We start from the raw sequence: 21,987 nt of genomic DNA on the forward strand, positions 1-21,987 counted from the left end.
CCAACCCCTTCTTAAAGTTATCTAATGTATCAGCCTGTACAACTGATTCAGGGAGAGAATTCCACATCTTCACTCTGTTACTCTGCCTAATAAATTTTCCTAATATTGCCTAATAGATTTTAAGACACTCTGGGATCTATGGAAAAAGATGAGTATAGAGAAAGAGTAGGAATCAATAATCAGAGCACAATGTATAACCAAAATAAAGACCACGGTACAGTATGTTAGAGAGTTTTACTCTTTGTTTCATAGGATGCAGAAATGTTATTGGGACTAAGGATGAGATGTAGCCATCCATGGGTTGTTCAATGATTACAGATGTTGCCAGAGGTATCCCAATGATAAGCTTGTAAGCTCTCATGAGCAAGGACCTTCTATGATTGAGTTGGGATCTTCCTAGTGATAACAAGCTTGTAAGATCTTGTGAGAGGGGCCCTTCTGTGCTTCAGTTTGGTTCTTCCCAGTGATATCAAGCTTGTAAGCTCTTATGGGAGGTGCCCCTCAGTCCTTGTGTTGGGTTGTTCCATTTTATTATTCCTGTTTGTATTCATTGTTCCCTATATGAGCACACGGCTTTTAGAGATCATTGCTCCTGATCCATTGTTCAGAGCTGCATAAAGTTGGGTCAGGAAAATGTACAAACTGCTCTTGACTGTAACCTGTTAGTATCAACAAAAATAATTTAGAGGCCTTTGCCATTTTAATGACCCAAACACAAACCATCAAATGAAATCAATGAATAAAGGGGGCCAAAAGAAATAACACAGCAGACCCTTATTTCAGGTCAAATATACTGTATTTACTTGCCTGAATTCTGGCCTAAAACCCACCCTAACCCACATTTGTAGGTTAAACCATGGGTAAACATGTGGGACATAGAGACTACCCTAGACATTTATATTGACATACATTTCTGCCATAGGCTTTCCCAGCTGTTAGTAGCATGAGATACGTCCTTTTACAGACAATATTACTTTTACTGGCCAGAACACTAAGATACTGATGAAGTTGAACAATAACCTCTATATAAAAGAGCTAATTCAATAAACAGCACCCATCACTTAAGACACATTTTAAACACATTTAAAAGCTAATAGAGATGCTTGTGAACCAAATCTCCTCTACTGTGATCTTCTGGTCACCAGCTATACATGTAATGAAAGATCATGATTAGGTACCACTGCATTATAGTCACTTGGGAAAGTACGATTAACTCATAATTCTAACCCAACCACTGTCTCGTACATAGAATGCAGCATAAAGGGGCTCAGTGAAGGTGGAAGTGAAGGTGTGGAGATGCTTGATTGGCTCAGAAAGCACATAAAATGATAATCGTCCAGCCTCATAATCAAGAAATATCCCAATTCTTTGGCAGTGGGCCTCAATGGTTAAGGGGTTTATGTTTGAGTTATGTATCACTGAAAACTCTTTATTGTATTTGTACAGGCACCATGACTTTTTGTTGTTTCCCAACCAGGACTGGTCTCCTTTCTTTTCTATACTGGGAAAGGCCACTCCAATTTTCCAGCCACCAGTCTGACTCGTCTCCACTTCCCAGTAACTTTGCCCAGTTGAGAACGACCTGATGCTTAGGATCTGGAAATAGAATTTAAATCTGCCCCGAGCTGGTCGGTGGCTTTGCTTCCTATCTGACCTTGAGAGACTTTTCAGATCACTGGATACAGCAATGTTACTGTGAGCTGTGTTGATATCTAGTAGAATGTCTCTGGCCTCCTGAATAAAGAGTCCTCTCTTTCTCTCTGCATCAGATACAATATCAGCTAAGGCCCTGTTCAGAGTCACTGAGATCAGCACGTCATCCAGATCTCCAACGGCAGCCATGTCTCTGTCATCTCTTTCTCTGTCCTTGTGATATTTGTGCTCATTATAATCTGACTCTCGCCCCTGTAGGACAGTTAATGGATCAGTAATGTTGCACAGCATTTCAATTTGGTGCATCTTTCCCATCAGCTCTTCCTTCTTTATTTCCAACTGCTGAATTAGATCAGAGACATGAAGTAAAACTTGTTCCTCCTGCTTGGAGATCTCACACAATACCCGCTTCTCTAGTACATCAAGTTGTTCTCTGATGTCCGTAAAAAAATCTGTGACTTGGTCCGATACAACAGCAGCTTTGTCTTGGACATCCCTCCGGTGTTCCTGCAGGTTCTGGATTCTTTTGTGGGCCTGCTCTTGTTTTGAGGTTAAATTTTCCAGAATATTTCTTAATCTTCGCTTCTTTTTCTCAGTGGCCTCATTAAGGAGCTCCACCTGGTGACCCCTGTGTTCCCCCAACACACAGCAGGAGACACATATGCAAACAGCATCTTCGGGGCAATAATACTTCAAGACCTCTTTGTGTACTGAGCATTTTCGATTGCACAGTGAAGTTGTGGGGTCAGTTAGAACATGTTCTGGGGACTTACTATGGACCATAACATGGTTATCACACAAATATGCCTCACAGAGGAGACAAGACTTGATAGCAGGCGCTGGGCTGTGAATGCAATATGTACAGAAGATTCCAGTCTTTTTGGATTGTGTAGAGCGAGTAGAACGGAATCGCTCTGCTATGTTGCTCAGCTTCATGTTTCTCTGCAGTGCTGGGCGCTCCCGAAACTCTGCTCTGCATTCAGGGCAAGAATAAGCTCCAGACCCCTTCTGTGTGGTCAACACACTTTTGATACATGCCAGGCAGAAATTGTGCCCACATTTAAGTGTCACAGGTTCAGAGTAAATATTTAAGCAGATGGAACAATTAAGTTCTTCTCTTAGGTCAGAAGATGCCATTCTGGAAAACAGGAAAGACATAGAAGTTTAAGTCAAGTGAAGACAAAGTCTCCATGATCTGTTCTCCTATCCCCACTGGTATATACAGAAAGAACACATATCCCATGATACAGTATGAGCTCTTTGCTAATAGTAGTGATTTTCCAATTGCATTGATCGAATCGGAGAATATAAAGCAAGTTGCTAATGCTCTGGCCACCGGAATGAATGCCAAAATGTAAACAGTATTAACACTGGTTCCCTTAACCCACTGTATTGCAATATACTCTGTGAAGCTAAATGCAAATGGACACAAATCCACTAGATGAATCCCACTGTGTATGTGAATCTCTCTCTTAGGCGCGATAAGCAGAGAAAATGCCAGAGGAAGTTTACTAAAGTGTGAGCACTTCTGTCATTGGCAATATTCTGGTGAACATACTGAATATATTAACACCTATTAATGCATTCATGCCACGCAAGTTGTCTCACAAGGTTTACTAAAGAGTATCACCAGAATTGTTGCCAAATATAGACACATTTCTCGCCAATTTTTATGGCTGTAAAAATAACGTCCAAAATATCGCATGCTATAAATACCGTACACAATTCACCTAAAATGAAAGGAAAAAAACGCTTATTAACTCAAACAAGTGAACTTTTACTGAATTGATCGTTAATTCTAAGAATATCAGAAGTGATGCCATTTTTAAGGGTTAGTTCACACGAGGAGATTCGGGGAGATTTTGTCGCCTGGCGGACTAATCGCCTCGACTTCTGGGCAACAATCTCCCCAAACTGCCTCCTCGTGTCTTCCCATCCGCTATGATGAAAAGTCGCCTGCGCAAAAGCACACACGGCTTCAGTCGTCTGAAGTTGCCTCACGAGGAAACTTCGGAAAACGCCGTGCCGCGTGTGCTTTAGTGCAGGCGACTTTTCATCATAGCGGATGGGAAGACACGAGGAGGCAGTTTGGGGAGATTGTTGCCCAGAAGTCGAGGCGATTAGTCCGCCAGGCGACAAAATCTCCCCGAATCTCCTTGTGTGAACTAACCCTAAGGCATGCTATAAATAGCACTCACTTTTTAGACCTTTTGTGAATCAGCCACTTAGTGTTAGAACTTTGACTAGACAGAACACTGGTTGTATTGATCTTATTGGGAGAAGGTAGCTGTGAAAAGCAGTTCTAAGAGAGTATAATCCCCCTCTAGTGATCCAGCTCTATTCAGCTGCTTTACACTACACACACAGAGATTGGCAAGAGGTGAAAAAAACCTTTAACATCCCTTCTCCTTCCTCCCCACAACAACTCCCTTAAATCTCCAGTCTCCTCCCACACACCTTTATATTACAGCCTCAACTTTCAGAATTCTCTAATAAGCTTCCTCTGGACTCCACTAACCCCCAGTTTTGTCTTATCCATATTATCCACAGAGTCTCCAATTTATCCCCACACATACCTGTCTTACTTTAACACTCCAATTTATGCTCCCATATTTTCAAAACTCTGTATGCCTACTCATGTGGAGATTCAGTCGCCCTTCGAAAGATCGCCTCTTCTTTGGACGACTAATCTCTCCGAACTGCCTTCCCCCCGGCTAGAATCGAAATTGCCATCAGGTTGGCACTTGGAGCGCGAGGAAGCTTCGGGAAAACAAAGCTCTCTGAGTGCCATCCCGCCAGCTATTTCGATTCTAGCTGGCGGGAAGGCATTGTGGTGAGATTGGTCGCCCAACGAAGAGGCGATTTGTCGCTGGACGACTAATCTCCCCGAATCTCCAGGTATGTCTGCCTTTAACCCCAACTCCTTAATCTGTATCTCAATACTGTTTCTGAAGTTACAGAATTCTCCACAGTATCTTCACAGCTGAAGTGCCCCTGAGTGATCCTCTGTAGTGGTACAGAAAGCTCTGATCCCCTGTCTGTGCATCTTTACACTATTCTGGATCTGCCATACTCTTGCCTGAACCTTCACAGAGGTCAAATTCCTCAAACTAACCCATTGTACCCCCATACCATTCTCCACATAAATCCCTGACTTTACCACACGGTTCACTCTATCTCAAAACAAGAGAAAAATAACCACATCTTAGTCTATATCAATATGTACTTCCCATGATCTTACACCCTCTTCTGTGAGACTCAAATAGCAGTTTGTGCCCCAATACCATCCTCTGCTCTTCACATTAGCTAATTATATCACCATGATTTCCTCTGTTCAAACCAATACACTTGCAAACATCCCCACTACCCCTTGGGTTACGGATTGCATTTCTACTTCAGACCTACCTTTAATCACTTGCTGTTCTGTGGGTAACTGTTCTCAGGCTGCTCCTGGCTTATTGGCAGTTCACTCTGGATCAGTGGCTCTTGTTTGTAGCTCTTCTACTTGCTGCTGTTTCCACCAGTAGTGGTGGGAGTAGAGAGGGGGAGTTTCCTGAAATGGAACAGCCTGGGAAAATGATACACTGGAATTCTGGCCTGTACATGTGCTGAGAAAGCATTTTAATACATACAGTACAGTGGGGTGGATGGGACAGATATACAGTGTGGGACGGATGGATACAGTGGGACAGTTGGAAGGGACAAAACTACAGTGGGTAACTGCCATATGACCGGCGATTGGATGGAACTCTTGTATGAATAGGGGGTAGTGCAGCAGTTGGATAGAACTGTATTTAAACTGCATGGGAAAATCCTGTTGGGCTAGAGGACCACACTAGGCTCGAGATGTGCTTCTCTTCCAGCTAGCTTTGGAAGGGCTACAGGTAAACAGGACAATTGTGTCAGGCAGTGGGACATATGTACAGTCAGGACTATTTTATTATTGGATGGGATGAGTGTTGCAGTTGCAAGGGACTGTGATATCATTGGGAAGGACAGTGATGCAGTTCAACTGTAGAGTAGTCGCTGACCCTTGCAACCAGGCAGTGGTCTGCATGACAGACTTCAGAAAGATTAGGAGAGGAACAGAAAGCTAAATAATCTGGGGTTACCGACTGGGTTTGAGCTGTGCTGGCACAGTAACTGGGGATCCTATTCAATATGTAACTATACAGGGTGCTTAGTTTACTCTTATCCATGAGGTTGCTTAGCTTACTTTTATCTATGAGAGTCTTAAAGGAATTTTATAAACATTAATATAATTAAGACAAGGCTAAACGGAAGGATTCCTAGTGCTTTGAATTCATTGTAAATGTTTGGTTGTGCAGTTGGCAATCAAGTAAATGTTTGGTTGTGCAGTTGCTAAATGTCATCCTGTGGATTGGATTTCAAGGCATTTAGCAGCCGGGTTATTTACAGATACTCAGAAATAGCCATTATGCATCTGTCAATCATCCTGGCAACCGTACAACTTCCCAAGTAGGTCTGTTTACTATGGGGGGATGGGACGATTTCCTCAAAGTTCACATAACAATTAAAAATATTATGGCAGATTTGCACTCAGTCTGAAAAGTCACTGAAAATCCCACAGACTGAATAATCTGCATTAACCCACGTGCTACCAGAAATCACTTCATCTAATAGTATAACATTTGTGACCCGAACTGTTATGGATGTAGGGTCCCTTAGTGTAGATTTCTACCTGTTCACAAGACTTGGGAAACAATATCAATGTATATTTTATGGAAACATCTAAAAGAAATGCAGTTATCATGTGAACCCACCACAGGCCAAGAGTAAAACACAGATTAAAGTGTACAGTCCATGTTGTGTTCTGATCCTCAGTCTGCTTGGTTAGTTTGTTGCTGTTTGTTTCTCCGGTGACATTGTTGGAGTCTGAGCTGCCAGCAAAGTAGGCTTAAATAACTCTGCAGCCTTGTGCCTTTATATGGTCACAGAACCCCTCATTGAAGTCTAATATCCTTATAATTTACAGTAGGGGGTACATTGTCCCTAATACGTGGGTGATACTCAAGAGTTCCCTGTATAACTTAGCCTGCAGCCTTGTGCCTTTATATGGTCACAGGACTCCTTAGTGACTTCTAATATCTTTATAATTTACAGTAGGGGATACATTATCCCTATGCACAAGTGATACTCAGAGTCCACTTTACAAATCTGCCCTGTGCCTTTATACGGTCACAGAACTCTTTAGTGATCCTTAAAGAAAACCTATCCCCCCCCCGAATAAATACTTAACCAACTGTTAGTTTATATCATATTAAGTAGCCAATAAATTAACAAACTGGAATATGTAAGTCAATAAATAGTGCCATTCTACATCTTTTCTCCTGAACCACCATTTCGTGATGGTCTGTGTGCTGTCTCAGAGATCACCTGACCAGAAATACTGCAGCTCTAACTGTAACAGGAAGAAGTGTGGGTGTAAATGACAGAAGTCTGTCCATTCATAGGCTCATGTGACCTAATATGTATGTGTGACCTTGGTGTTTGTGTGCACCGTGAATTGTAGGATCCTAGGAGGGAGGCCTTTGGTACTTAAAATGGCAATTTTCTATTTAGGATTACCCAATGGCACATACTATTAAAAATATGTATTTTTAAGAAAATGGTTTATTTAGATGAAGCAGGGTTTTATATATGAGCTGTTTTATGAAATATATTTTTATAGTGACCTACATTGTTTGGGGGTATAGTTTTCCTTTGATGGGGTGGTGCACCTTTCAGCTAACTTTTAGTAGGCTATAGAATGGCCAATTCTAAACAACTTTTAAACTGGTCTTAATATTTTCTTTTTTTCTTCCAATTCAGGGTCACTGACCCATCTAAAAAACAAATGCTCTCTACGGCTACACATTTATTGTTATTTTGTATTACTCGTCTTTTTATTCAGGCCTCTCATATTCATATTCCAGTCTCTTATTCCAATCAATGCATGGTTGCTCAGCTAATTTGGACCCTAGCAATCAATTTGCTGAAATTGCAAACCGGAGAGCAGCTGAATAAAAAGCTAAATAACTAAAAAAAACAACAATAATAAAAAATGATAACCAATTGCAAATTGTCTCAGAATATCACTCGCTACATCACACTAAAAGTTCATTTAAAGGTAAACAACACCTTTAATATCCACATAAGAGAGATCATTAACATTTCGTTTTATGCTATATGACTTTCTGTAGAGGGAAATAAGAGTATCAGACATTTCATTATTATTAGTTACTGGTTAATTGATAACCAGCGCCGGATTTGTTTCCCAGCCGCCCCCAGTGCCCGCCTACACTTCCCCTTCCCAGTGCGCCGGCGAAAAAGCACACGTCCCCACAATGTGGCTGGGCGGCATGCCGCCCCAGGCCCGGGCCTATGTGGCCTCGCCACAAATCCGGGCCTGTTGATAACTATCATTCACTTTTCTGCCAAGAGGTATGACTGATGTGTTTAAGTCTCAATAACATTGCACTGGATATATTTGTCATGTGAAATGCTTATTAAAATGATAATTCAATAAAAACCATGTGAAAAGAAAAAACAAGTCTGCTCTCATGCCGGTCTCGGGTGTATTTGGGGCGTGTGCAGGAACGCTCCTGTCATGAGGAAAAGTGAGAACCTTGTCTCAGGCAGCAGCAAGTGGCCAGTTACAAGGGGCAGCAAAAGGCCAAAAACACGGAAATTTGTCTCCGTTAATACAGAGAGCGTTATTGCACTCATTGCATTAGCATTGCTGCCCCCCTTTGACCCACTCCAACGCTGATCTTTTAAGCATCTGGGCTGCTGCCTCATACAGGTCATGGAACTCCTCAGTAGCTTCTAATATCCTTATATTTTACAAGAGGGGGTACTTTAGTCACTATATAAACCCACCGGAAGCCAGCACTCTCGACAATAAAGTGTTCATATGCCTGGGTGCACGTTCAACACATTATCTTCATCCATCCCATATAGAACTGCACTCTCAGTACTTCAAATGATAAAAAAAAGCCAGCACTCTCGACAGAACGCTGAGGTAACTTCTAATACCCTCATATCCACAGGGGGTACTTTATTTATTATAATACGCAACTTTCAGTGAGTCATGTGACAGAAATGACATCAGAACTTGTTTATAAGGATATCATTTACAAGACATACATGGCTTTTGTGTATTATATATATTTATATATGAACTTGTACACTGTACTAGTGGGCTAAGGACCTTATCTAGAAGCTCAGCTGCTTTATTAGTTAGGGACCCTATACGCTCCACAACTGGTCTCCCTGGTGGGTTAATAGGGTCCTTGTGTATCTTAGGTAAGACATAAGAGGGTTTATAGGAAAATCCACATTCATATACAGTAGAACCACCATTTTACGTTTTTCAGGGGACCAGAAAAAAATGGTGTAAAATCCAGGAAAATGTAAAATCAGGGAAATGTATTCTGCATAATATATAGGTGGGACCACTAAACAACAATGTAAAATGAGGGAAAAATTAAAATCAGGGGATGTAAAATTGAGGTTCCACTGTAAGGGAATCCAGTTCTAACCCCTTCTTGCCATGATTTTTTTCTAGGGATGCACCAAATTATTTTGGATTTAGCTGAACCCCTGAATCCTTCACAAAAGATTCGGCCGAATACCGAACCCAAATGCTATTTTGCATATGCAAATTAGGGGTGGGGAAACATTTTTTACTTCCTTGTTTTGTGGCAAAATGTCACGTAATTTCCCTCCCCACGCCTATTTTGCATATGCAAATTTGGATTCAGTACGGCCGGGCGGAAGGATTCGGCCAAATCCTGCTGAAAAAGTTCAAATCCTGGCCGAATTCGGTGCATCCCTAATTTTTTTCAGAATTAAATCAAACTCCAATTTGAACTTTTCATAAGGGTCACTTCCAATACACTTCCTTGTCTGCCAATTGTCGCTCTTTTCCGAGTCCAATACCACCCTTATAAAATGACTTGACCTTGATTTGTTGGACATGGAGAACAATTCAGACAGCCTGTTAGATTATATGGCCCTTTACTGTGATTCATATCAGTAACACGCTCAATTTCAAATTGAACTTTTTGGGTGGTAGGGTAGGTTGTAGGTTGAACAAACCTACTCTTGGCTTTGAGACCAATCTTATTTACATCAAAACCAACCAAAACACTAGATTCTGTAAGGTAGACTTGTTCCTGTGAAAAAAGTACTTTTAATCCAAATAATGAGTGTGGAGTTCAATTAGTGAGGTCATTCTGTGAAAATGATGGCCCTTATTTAAGAAGGGAAGGCAGCAAATGTTGGCATAATCATCATGATATGGGGAAGTTTCTCATACTATGGTGTTGGGTCTATTTATCACATACCAGAGATCATGGATCAGTTTCAAAACATCAAATTACTTGAAGAAGTCATTTACTTTATGCCAAAGAGGAAAGCAAAATCTTCAAAGAGTTTTCAGTTTATACAGTGAATGTTTGAGTTTGTAAAGAAGAATTCAGACATTGCTATTTTTTGGAACATTCTAATATTCCATTTTCTTCCATTTCTGTAAAGGAATAACACAAACATTTTTTCATGTTTTGATTTGGAATAGAATGTGCAGTGTTCCCAATGCATTTGTGTGTATGGAAATAAAAGCTAGTATAAGGATTTTGAGCTGTATTCACTTTTGTTAAACACACTGCTATTATTCTGAACACAGCGGTATACTATATATTTTAATTAGAGATCAATACAAGACGGGACCAGTGTGAAATGGCTGGTAAGATAATAAGACTGGATGGGAATGCTGGCACAGCAGCCATATTGTTTTAGTCCATCAAATGAAAGCATTTCTACTAATATGCAGGCTTTGTGTAGGGCCTGGTATCTTGTTGCTAAACTACAGCTCCCAGCAATCTTCAGCATATAAGCAAAGCCTAAAGTACAGGGCCACCATTGGGGAGCTGGGAATCCTATCAGGGATCTGAGGACTTAAGTAACAGGGTTCTAGGTCTTACCACCTATTCAAATGAGAAGTATACCCGTTTTACTATTAAAGAGAGGGTCTTTAATGTTGTTCAACAGTTTTCTCTCAAACCTAATTGCCCACAACATGCTTATAGCTAGCGGCACTGTTCTATTGCTTTCTATAGAAGAGACTTGCAGCCAGAAACAGGTGAGAACTGGTAATACAAGGCCCCAAAAACCTGTTAACCACAATAAGATTGTATCCACTTTCCATAATATGTATGAGAAACCTACAGCTATCCTACAAGTCATCAGAATATTCTACAGCGAGGATCAGCAACCTGTGGCTCTCCATTTGTAGGACCACCACCTTCCCATGAAGGCACCGAGTATGACATCCTGCAGCAGGAACTGTAAAGGTATATGAGAAACACAGCACATTCACATTTACATTCATCATTTATTTGGTTGTTATAAATTAAAATAAGCAGAAAAGGATTTGCAACTAGGGCTGTGTGGCTTAGGGCTCACCCAAGAAAACCTATGGGAAGTGGTTTTGTTTCTCCGACCAATCAAAGCAGAGATCACAGTGTCAGCGGAATATGTCATTGTCATGCACTTCCACCCCCAGTGCTTGTCGGACCTGAAAATAATGCAGAATATGTTCAAAGATCATCATTTTAGATTCAATGTTTACTCAATGCTGAAAGTCGCAATTGCAGCCTCAACAGGTTTCCCAGCACGTTAACCACTCCATGCTGGGACAAGCGGAGTAAGACTGTAAATATGACATACATTTACACATGCTGTTTTTTTATTCCCTTTTCTATTGGACCTCCCACTTTACAGAACATAAAACATGCCTAATAATCCATCACCTACAGTAAGTTTCCCAATATCTCTCAAGTCTCCCAGCTTTCCCTGACACAATAAGGCAACGTCCAACTAGAGTTTTAACTTGAATAAAGAGCCGGTTGGATTTTTTAAAGCTGGGGAAGGGGTTTGCCTATCATGCAGAAAGTAGGAGGTCACTGCAAGTGATGCATCACTTTTTAAAAAGATTTTTTGATTAGCATAAAATATTCCTATTAAAACTGTGCTATAAATTCTTACTTGCTGCTTTACTCTCTGTCCCAAAATATTTGTCCCCTGCCCCAATGAGCATGTCATGCATTTCAATCAATACTTATTTTGAATATATACATGTATTTAAAGTTCAAAGGAGATCATTCTGCTGCTTGTTGGTGCCACTTGCCTGAGCTTTTTTTCAAGTGCAGACAGATTCTCCAATCAATTCAAATAAATTCAAGGGTTCATCTACAGACATAAGAGATCATTTACTACTGTCATGGACACAAGTGCTATAATGTTGAGGCCCAGGTACAGATTACTAGAATTTATGGCAATGGTCACCTGCACCCAACACCTAAATAAATCAGTAATGTCAGACACAAAGAAGCCCTGTACTTCACTCTTGCTGGTTGCTAATTACAGAACTCTCCAGCATCCAGTAGACAACTAGTATCCTCATTCAGGGCAAGTTACCTATGGACCTCTCTGTAGAACAGTGATCCCCAACCAGTAGCTCTTGAGCAACATGTTGCTCCCAGTGGCCTCAAAGCATAAGCTTGTTTTTGAATTCCATGCTTGGAGGCAAGTTTTGGTTGTATAAAAACCAGGTGTACTGCCAAACAGAGCCTCAATATAGGTTGACAATCCACATAGGGCCTACCAAATGGCCAATCACAGCACTTATTTGGCACCCAAGAACATTTTTCATGCTTTTGTTGCTCCCCAACTCCTTTTATTTCTGAATGTTGCTCACGGGTTCAAAAGGTTGGGGATCGCTGCTGTAGAACAAAACCAGCTGTCTATACAGAGTGTGGCACTATTAATTCTCTCCGTTGTAGGGTGAAAATGTTTTGCCATGGTGGCATAGTGCAAAAAAACTGGTGTGCTTTATGAAATGAATAGCTGCTAAACTGCACCAGTACTGTGATCCCCAGCAAACAAATGAGCTTTGATCTATAGATTTTCAAGATTGGTATGAATGGAAATCTCTAGTGGCATTAGGGCTATAGAATACAGCACTGATGCAATTCAGTAGCTCCATCTGTAACAAGCACTGATATTATGCTTGCCATCAGGCAACACTGCGTGTATAGGCTCAGCTCTGATGAGTTTAAAGCTTTTGTCTGCCAAATGTTTACACTTAATTCAACTTTCCATCTTAAAGGAATTGTTAGGTGTAAAAATAAAAACTAGGTAAATAGACAGACTGTGCAAAATAAAAAATGTTTCTAATATAGTTAGTTATCCAAATATGTAATGTATAAAGGCTGGAGTGACTGGATGTCTAATATAACAGAACATAGCCCAACTTCCTGATTTTCAACTCTCTTGGCTTTCCACCAATGGTTCAGAGACTTGAAGGGGGGCCACATGGGTCATATCTGTTGCTTTTGAATCTGAGCTGAATGCTGAAGATCAATTGTAAACTCACTGAACAGAAATGTACCATGTGGCCCCCCTTCAACTCAGAGTTAGAGAGCTGCAAAGCAGGAAGTAGTGTTCTGGCTATTATATTAGACATCCAGTCACTCCAGCCTTTATACATTACATTTTTGGCTAACTAACTATATTAGAAACATTTTTTATTTTGCACAGCCTATCTATTTACACAGTTTTTATTTTCTCGCTGAACTACTCCTTTAAAGAACTTCTTTCCCTTTTGTACCCGATATCATACCAGAATATGATTACATAGAGAGGGGGTTTATTGTGCCTAGTCTACATATAACTGTAACCATGCAGCATGTCTGGTATTAAATCCAATGTTTAAATCCTTCTGCCCTATGAACAAGAGCCGTGTGCAGTTGGCAGCATGTGGTTTAGGGAGGATTCTCGCTGAATAATGGTTTGCCTCGAGCACCAGAAAGTAGAGTGAGATCCTTGATGGACACAACTGTACATCTGAGGGATGCATAGAGAAACAATTATATCAAGTAATCAGTGGGTTTTTGTTCCATTTAAAAATTTGATTTTTAAACGTATAGAATCACATGAAATTCGGAAACAATCTTCAAGTCCTCCTCACACACATCTCTCATACAATCAGATCAGTAAGACACTGTTAAAGGGTATCTGGCAGTCAGCTTGAATGCTTTACGGAGCAGAGTACAGTACAATTCACTTCAATCAGGCTTGTGCCTTAGATGCCCACAGCAACACTGTATTCATTAATAAGCAAGTGAATTTCATTATGGGATACATATGTATACTTGAATTCCACCTTGCTAATGTAGCTTTAAACATTTTTGCCACATGTAACAGTACTCAGTTACTTTGGGGGTCTGTAGCAAGAACATTCAACATGTATCTCTCCAGCTGCTGTCTGTCTACAACTCCCAAAATCCCCTGATTGTGGTTTAACGACAACTGGAGAGCCAGAAAAGTGAAACTTCTTCCTTCATGAACCAAACCTACTGCTTCTGGAACGCAGCAGATCAGAAAAGGATTTATTATTACAAGACTATACAGCTGACTTGTTTGCACAAACGTAACAGAGTAGCTGCTTCCCTTGAGATCCAATCAGCGCTGGCAGGAGGAAACGACCCTCTGTGTCCACAGAGCAGAGTAGCCTGTAGAAATAGTCGGTGACGTGTCTGTGCTGCAGTCTACGTTCCATTGGCTCCTGAGCTATGAAATGTTGCACATAGACCGTTTGGCATTTCGATTCTGTCCTTGGATCTGAATGTCACAGGAAAGTTTAGCCAGCCATGCATTGCTTTTAGATATAACATAAATAAAGTCCATATTATTGCAAGAAAATTCCTCTTATACAAGAAATTGGTTTCCTGAATAACAACATGAAAGTGTCTACCTCCCTATAGTCTCTTTCCCAGTGCTAAAGCTCAGCATATTACTTTGTAACAAAGGTTTATGTAATTTTAGTGGCTCCAACAAACCGAATTAGAACTTTCCCATCCAGCTATTATAAAAAGACAATTTCTGTTGTAGCATATAATTCATATGCCAGCTTCTACCCAAATATGAATAGAGTGCACAAATGGTTTATGCACTTAATAAACTATACCCTTGTACACCCTACAGTATGTACATACATATTACAGATATACAAACAATAAGCTAAACCCACATACTAGACACAGTATGATAGCTCCCATCGATAAATATGAATACAAATATAAAGATGTTCTGGCCTTCTGGGCACACAATAAGTTATACTCTGATACTGTGCTGTCTAAGAGACACAGTATGAAAGCTCCCACCCAAACTGTATACATATATACAGATAATTGGGCACACAACAAGCTATACCCACATAGCTTATGAGCATTTACAATTTTCTCTAATATAAAGAGCCATACTAGCAAACTCACCGCCTGCTGTTGCCTGTATTCCTCCTCACTTGCTGAGAGAGCTTGTGCCAGAGCTAAATCCTCTTCCTCTTGAGAGCTGAAATAACATAGTTAACAAACACTGTGGTATCTAAAATTTTAGAATAAGAGAAAACCTAGGGTGATGCCCCATAAATGGCCTTATGAAAGACCAATTGGGCTAAAACATTGGCCTGTGCCTAGGTAACTGCATGCTTTCTTATCCTAGAACTGCTCTAGGTATAGTGTTTTAATTTTCTAGACTTTCTGTTCCTAGTCTGCGCTCTTTACAATTCTTTATTGGCTTTTTGGTCAGAACCAATTCATGCTTCAACACCTGGAAAAGAGCAACCTATGAACAGAAAGCAAAGAAAACCAGATCCATAACTGGCTTAGTTTTAGGGAGATACTTTATTCCCTTACCCAGGTGTAAGTAACCAATAAATCTAAAAAAAAATGTGGATGAGGTTTTAGGTCATGTGGACCCTTATAAACCAAATATTATACACCCACCAATCCAGTCAGTGAAACTGTACTCACTTGCCCGACTGTGCTGCAGCTCCAGCAGATTCTGAAAGTGACATTTCTAGTGCCCTCTGGAGAGCCTCTTCCTCTGTCTGACAGAGCAAATTTAGAGTCAGACCCAAGACATTTTGGTAGAAAAGTAACACTCAATATTAGCTCACGAAGGGAAGAAACACACAGCATTCATAGTTTGCAGCATACAAAGGAATACTAGTTTGCAGCAGACATTATTTCAGGTACTACAAGTCCTTTAACGAGACCACGGCTAGATAAATAATTGTAAAGCTAATATGCTATGAAACTAGCAGTGATATAGTCCCATGTAGGTATATTTCCCCCTTATTTAACTGACTGGCATGAGATGGATTTGGGCCCACTTAAGAACCTTTATGCAATACAGGCAAATGCTAAAGAAACCATCTAATATGTACACTTCTGTGTTATTCATCATGTGTTTAGAGGGAGAGCGGGAGAAATGAGTACCTACCAACCCATTTTGCAAAGATGCAGCAGCAGGAGGTTGAGCGCTGGGGACACTTGTCCTTAAAGAGACAGGGAAAATGGAGTTATATGGAGACGGTGCCTGCTCATCATTTATATTACAGCATCAACACTACAGCCACTCCTTCCTTACACCCTACTCAATTAATTTTCCTGCCTACTCATTTGTCCCAATCCACTTCAGTTCAGTGGAATAGTCACTCCACTGACTCCATCTTAGTCTATATTTATAGGATCTTTATCTGAGAACAATAATCCTCATGCCATGCATGCTTACCAATAATATCAGGGTAAATAAGCCCCTACAGTTCCAAAAGTCAGAGACAGCTACTATATAATCTGTCTAGCTGTCAACTCTACTAATCTGGTGGCACTCAGGGCAATTTGCCTGCTGTCTACACAATGAAAATATTTTGGGTCACCCGAGATCCACTTCTATGGTACAGACTGGGAATTCCCAGACACATCCAACTAATCATGGGCCAATCACAGCCCACATTCAAGCACTGCCCGTGTGATGTCTCGGGAATCTATGATCAAAAGCACTGTCTGCCACAAGGTTAATTGCCTGCATTCACTTTCATAATTTTTTTGGGAAGATGGCATTCAGCACACATAAACACAAAAATGATTTACCTGCTAAGAGGAGGCTGTATGGCTGGTTTTGGTGCTGCATGACTGGAATACGCTGATGCCTTTGAAGTGGAAGCCTGGGATCTCAGCAAAGCCACATGACTTTAAGATAGAGCAGCACATGATATAAATAAAACATATACATATTTTTTTACTTTTAGTGTATATATTACATTTATTTTAGGACCTGGAGTGTTGCACCTTAAAGGGGTTGTTCACCTTTAAATTAACTTTTAGCATGATGTATAAAGTGATATTCTGAGACAATTTGCAATTGGTTTTCATTTTTTATTATGTAAGGTTTTTGAGTTATTTAGCTTTTTATTCAGCAGCTCTCCAGTTTGCAGTTTCAGTAATCTGATTGCTAGGTTCTGATTTCCCCTAACAACCATGCACTGATTTGAATAAGAGACTGGAATACGAATAGGAGAGGCCTGAATAGAAAGACGAGTAATAAAAAGTAATAATAACAATACATTTGTAGCCTTACAGTGCATTTGCTTTTTAGACGGGGTCAGCGACGCCCATTTGAAAGCAAATTAACTATAAAAAATAAATAATGAAGACCAATTGAAAAGTTGCTTGGAATTGGACATTTTATATCATACTAAAAGTTACCTTAAAGGTGAACCACCCCTTTAATGAAGTACTTGTGTGTCTGCAACACTTACTGATTGGCTGATCTCTGGTTCAGTTAATGGTAAGAATGTGGTGGGTTCAAATGCAGACAAAATAAAAGAATGTGAAACCCTTAGGGATTACGACTAGCAGCTAAAAAGACATGGTGCAGTTGAAAAAGTTGAATACTAGATATAGTAACCACAAGGCAAATGTTGTTCCTATGGTTTTCTTACCTATGACTTACTTACCCAGCCCTGGAAATGGGAGCGCTCTTCCCCTTGCAGTCATGATCAAGTGGGTGTCTGTGCTTGAGGCAGAAGTTTCCATGGCAATCCTCACAAATCACCTTCATTAGCTCTTTCTGTCGGCAGCCTGGCTTCGCACACTTGTTAGTGAAAATCTAAGACAAAATCAAGAGATATGTAACACTGTCCAATTTGTAGATCAAACTAGAAAAGCCATAATCAGATTTTAAGATTTCAAAGGTACCTGAACGCACAGCCTAATGGGAACTGTTCCGAACCAATCCTCTAAAACAATCAGACTATGACCTGACATTTGCATTCAAGGATTCCATTTGATATTTTCTGCCAAAGACCAGTCCCAAATCATCCATATTGAAAAAGTAAACGTGCATCACGTCTGTAGCAGTCCCTTTATAAAACTCTTACCTTCCGCTTCTGCCTAGCTGGGTCAGACTTGCAGTCCTGATCAATGTGTTCACCAACAACAACATCAGGAGTCTGTCCTCTTGTTACTGGAATTGGGGTATTGCATAGGGGGCAAACAGGAACCTGGACATCCTATAAAGAAAAGAATAATCCAAAGACAATGTAATACATGGCTAAAATGTTAAAAGGATTGCATGTAACCCCAGTACTTTTGGATTTGGCTATATCCCTAGTACTCAGACAAAATTAATCAGCTGTGACTGGATAACTAAAAACAACTATGTTTTTTTCCAGATCATGCAGATGTTTTTAGATTCTGTTCAAATATGAATAGTTAATGATTTTTAAATATATTTAATGCAGCATTCGGATATCGCTTGGCGTTGGGCTCAGGCTTTTGCCGAGAACTCCTTAGTGTGCGAGTGCATCCTTAGTTTGAGAAGGGCTATTAAACAACATAATTAAAATAGCAATTACCTTTTTATATGCTGAACTGCATTGGTGCTGTGCGTAAGCGATGTGATCTTTGCAGAATATTTGCTCACAGGCATCACACTTTAAAGGCAGGAAATCTATGGAACAAACACATGATTGCAATGATGAACACACAACTGGCATGGTTACGTCAATTGTTCCCCACACTCTGAGCCAGACACATGATAAATATGTTGCCAGCCTCGACCAATAAAATTAGCACCTCTGCAAAGGAACTGATGATCGCTTATCCAAAACTAGAATTGGCTTGTTCTTGAGTATTTAGTAATTGACCAGGCAGATATTCTGCTCAACTGCATTTGGATGTGTATGCAATAAACAGCTGGCAGCCCTCATGGGCCTCCCTGCTTAAGTCAAACACTTGGATCTGCCCTATAGCTTTTATGTGGGTACCCACAGAGGAGAGTAGCCTGAACTGCTCCTTGTGTAGAATAAACTATACCCGCAGTTTACTATAGTGCAGTGTAATAAGAAAAATATAACAAAATGCTGAAATTTAATACAGGGGGAGCAAGACATTACTATCCCAGCCATCTTTGTATGGTATAACCACTTCTATAATGCTGCCTACAGACATGTGACATGTCAAATAACCAAACCACTACCTACACAAACACACAGTACTGGTTTACATTAAATCAAGTCAGAGATTTCTTACCAAGCTGTTTGCATGTTGTCTCAGAGCAATGCTTCCCTAGGTCAGGAAACTCCATATTGAATAGCACAAGCAGGGTCTATTGTAAATAGCATAAGAGATGATCAGTGCACTTACTTGCATAATTCTATGAATCATTGACAGCATACAGGAGACAATCCCACAAACATGAGAAAATGTTAAATTTGGTCGGCCTCCACACCTCATTTCAATTGCTGCAATCAGTTTAGCAGTACACTTTCAGGTTTGGCATGTATAGGCATATAATACACAAAAGCTATGACTATCTTGTAAATTATATCTTTATAAACGGTGATGTCATTTCTGTCACATGATTCACTGAAATGTGTGTATTATAATAAATAAAGTACCCCCAGTTGTAAAATATGAGGATATTAGAAGTTACCTCGGAGTTCCATGACCTGTATAAAAACACTCTGCCTTTGGCCTCGTCCTTTTATATGGTCATGAAACTCCTCAGTAACTTATAATATCCTTATATTTTATATTTTACAAGAGGAGGTACTTTATTCACTGTATATATCCTAAGCAATGGAAGCAAATCTAGTATCTACATTGATGCTGCATTCTTATGTACAACTGGAAAAGGCAGATGTGTTTTGCCTGTGCCTGGGAAGAAAATTTCCTGGAACTTATGTGACTGCCACTACTTTATTTTCAGCAAAAGTAAAGCATTCTATTTGTCTTTTATAGCTGGTATTGCAGCTACTGACTCAGAATCAGAGCAAGAGTTTCATATGACTTATAGCAAGATTAACTGCCCCTTAACAAAAAGGTTATTTACATACCGTCCTATGGTGCCAATGTAGGCCAGACAGTCCTTAATTGTAAGTCCCAAAGTGGGTGGCACTTCTGTCTAATTTGTCCTGCTGGAAATAGGTGTACATGTATAGCACTGCTAGGGTACAATAGCTTTAACTAGTGCTAAATACACCAGCATTCAGAATGAGTTCAATGAATAAACATGTATTCAGCCAACTGTTTTTATATATGAAATATGTGTATGTGTTTAATTACATTACACCAAACCGTAAAGGACTGTGAAATTAAAGCCCTCTTTATCCTTGTTCTCACCTTATTAATTCTTCACAGCAGAAATTAGAAATTAGAAGTATTTAATTAGATCTCCCTCACAGCTAAACTCTAGCATTACGATCTTCTCTTCTGTGTATGAAAAGGACACAGGGAAAGAGCTTATTTATTCAGAGCTAGTAAACTATATTTTAAACCAACACCGCACGAGGTGTAATTAATAATTCCTTTTCAGATTAAATGAAAGGAAAAACAACTTTAATATTATTTCATTTGCTAATGTTGTTCTTTCAGCCCACTCTCAATAAAAGCTGGCCTGAGCCTTGACTTCTTTACAGACATTTTAGCTCCACTTTCTGCTGACGACTTACCAATATTATAAATACATCTAGAGCTAAAAATACGATTAGTAGGAAAGAGAAAAGATCTGACCCATATTGTTGCAGTCCCTCCACTAATCATGTTTAATCCACTTGATCACAATTGATGGTTGGTGCTCCCTAATCCTTGTTTATTAGAGCTAAAAATACCCACCAACCAGTGAAAGAGACTGGGTGTTAAATACTTTTATTACTTATCCACCAAGGTAAGTGACCAGTGAGTGCTTATGTAATTCTGCCTATTACTGGGAAGCCCCCAGGCCTTATATTGTGCAGTTCCCTCTCCACCTCCATACACTTTAGACTGGCACACACTGACAAGAGAATGGGGTTAAAGCTCAAATAAACGTGAATCCCAATTATCAACAACAACCCACACGACTCGAGTCTTAAATTCGCTCTCCGAACATCCCCTCTGCCTGCTGATAATACTCACCAAAGCACTGCCCTGAGCTTCATACACCCACAAATACCGTCACTTCCTGCCCGTTTCCCAGGAAACGGTCGATGCATTCCACACAGAACCAATCGTTAAGCCCAGTCGGGTTGTTATTCAGGATGAGGCGTGGCCTTCACATGTTGGTACACCCGGATGTTTAGATAAACCAGCGTCATCAAGTTGTAGGTCAGGGATTGATCTGTCAGTCTTATGAAATATGTTAGTGGGATTTTTTTGTTATCGTCACTGCTCAGTCATTATTTGAGTTTATTTGGCGGCCCGTGTCGACTAATACACCGACAGTGGGTGGGTAGGTCCCAGAGAAAAGTAAATGGCCTATTTAGCAAGCTTCACACATATTCCAAGTCTATTGTATTATACTGATCTGCTGTTTATACGTTGATCATAATTTTTTAGTTCCAAAGGCTATGGTTGCTAGGGTCCCACTTCCTAGCAACTTAACAGCACTGCCCTGAGCTTTACACATACCTCCCAACATTTTGGAAGTAAAAAGAGGGACAAAAAATTTTTTCCGCACATAGCGCAGCAATTTTTTTAACCACACCCCTTTCTGTGGCCACACCCCCTAATTACCATGTTTGTTTTACAAAATTTGCCAGGTTATGAAAGTTTGAAAATATTTCTCCTTGTCTAAACTGTGTTTTTGTGTCTGAAATTTGTTACAAAGTATCTTATTTGCACCTGTTAGCTGTTCTGGGCTCTCTGCTAAAAGCCAATTAAGTGAGAAACTTTGTTTCTTTTTCTGGCTCTTCAGTGCAGAGAAAAGACGGACTTTCCAGTACAAATGAGGGACTGCGGGTTGAGCTTTCAAAAGAGGGACTATCCCTCCGAAAAAGGGACAGTTGGGAGGTATGCTTTACACACCCAAAAATAGTGTTTGGTTTATACGTTGATAATTTGTTTAATTTCAAAGGCTATGGTTGCTAGGATCCCACCTCTTAGCAACCTAGTAGCACTGCCCTGAGCGCTACACACCCAAAAATAGTGTTTGGTAATTGTAATG

The 21,987-nt window shown here is 40.2% G+C and overlaps 2 protein-coding genes across 8 annotated transcripts; both read right to left on the bottom strand.

Annotated features, from left to right (window-relative positions):
* Positions 1-220: 220 nt before the first annotated feature.
* Positions 221-12,271, bottom strand: LOC108702921 (E3 ubiquitin/ISG15 ligase TRIM25). The gene is made up of 4 exons (XM_018238718.2): positions 11,122-12,271; positions 10,885-11,001; positions 5,059-5,206; positions 221-2,791 (listed from the first exon to the last, which is right to left on the bottom strand). The coding sequence occupies exon 4, from the start codon at positions 2,788-2,790 to the stop codon at positions 1,210-1,212; it is 1,581 nt and encodes a 526-aa protein (XP_018094207.1). The 5' UTR covers position 2,791; positions 5,059-5,206; positions 10,885-11,001; positions 11,122-12,271; the 3' UTR covers positions 221-1,209.
* A 1,787-nt stretch (positions 12,272-14,058) lies between these two features.
* Positions 14,059-21,097, bottom strand: zfand2b.S (zinc finger, AN1-type domain 2B S homeolog). 7 transcript variants are annotated; one of them, XM_018237577.2, is made up of 12 exons: positions 20,961-21,051; positions 20,187-20,276; positions 19,901-19,981; positions 19,095-19,170; positions 18,419-18,513; positions 17,942-18,073; positions 17,519-17,670; positions 16,653-16,751; positions 16,003-16,057; positions 15,531-15,607; positions 14,994-15,069; positions 14,059-14,340 (listed from the first exon to the last, which is right to left on the bottom strand). In XM_018237577.2, the coding sequence occupies exons 4-12, from the start codon at positions 19,147-19,149 to the stop codon at positions 14,290-14,292; spliced, it is 792 nt and encodes a 263-aa protein (XP_018093066.1). In that variant the 5' UTR covers positions 19,150-19,170; positions 19,901-19,981; positions 20,187-20,276; positions 20,961-21,051; the 3' UTR covers positions 14,059-14,289.
* Positions 21,098-21,987: the final 890 nt, after the last annotated feature.

This window comes from Xenopus laevis, chromosome 9_10S (assembly GCF_017654675.1).
Source record: "Xenopus laevis strain J_2021 chromosome 9_10S, Xenopus_laevis_v10.1, whole genome shotgun sequence".
Classification (NCBI taxonomy): domain Eukaryota; kingdom Metazoa; phylum Chordata; class Amphibia; order Anura; family Pipidae; genus Xenopus; species Xenopus laevis.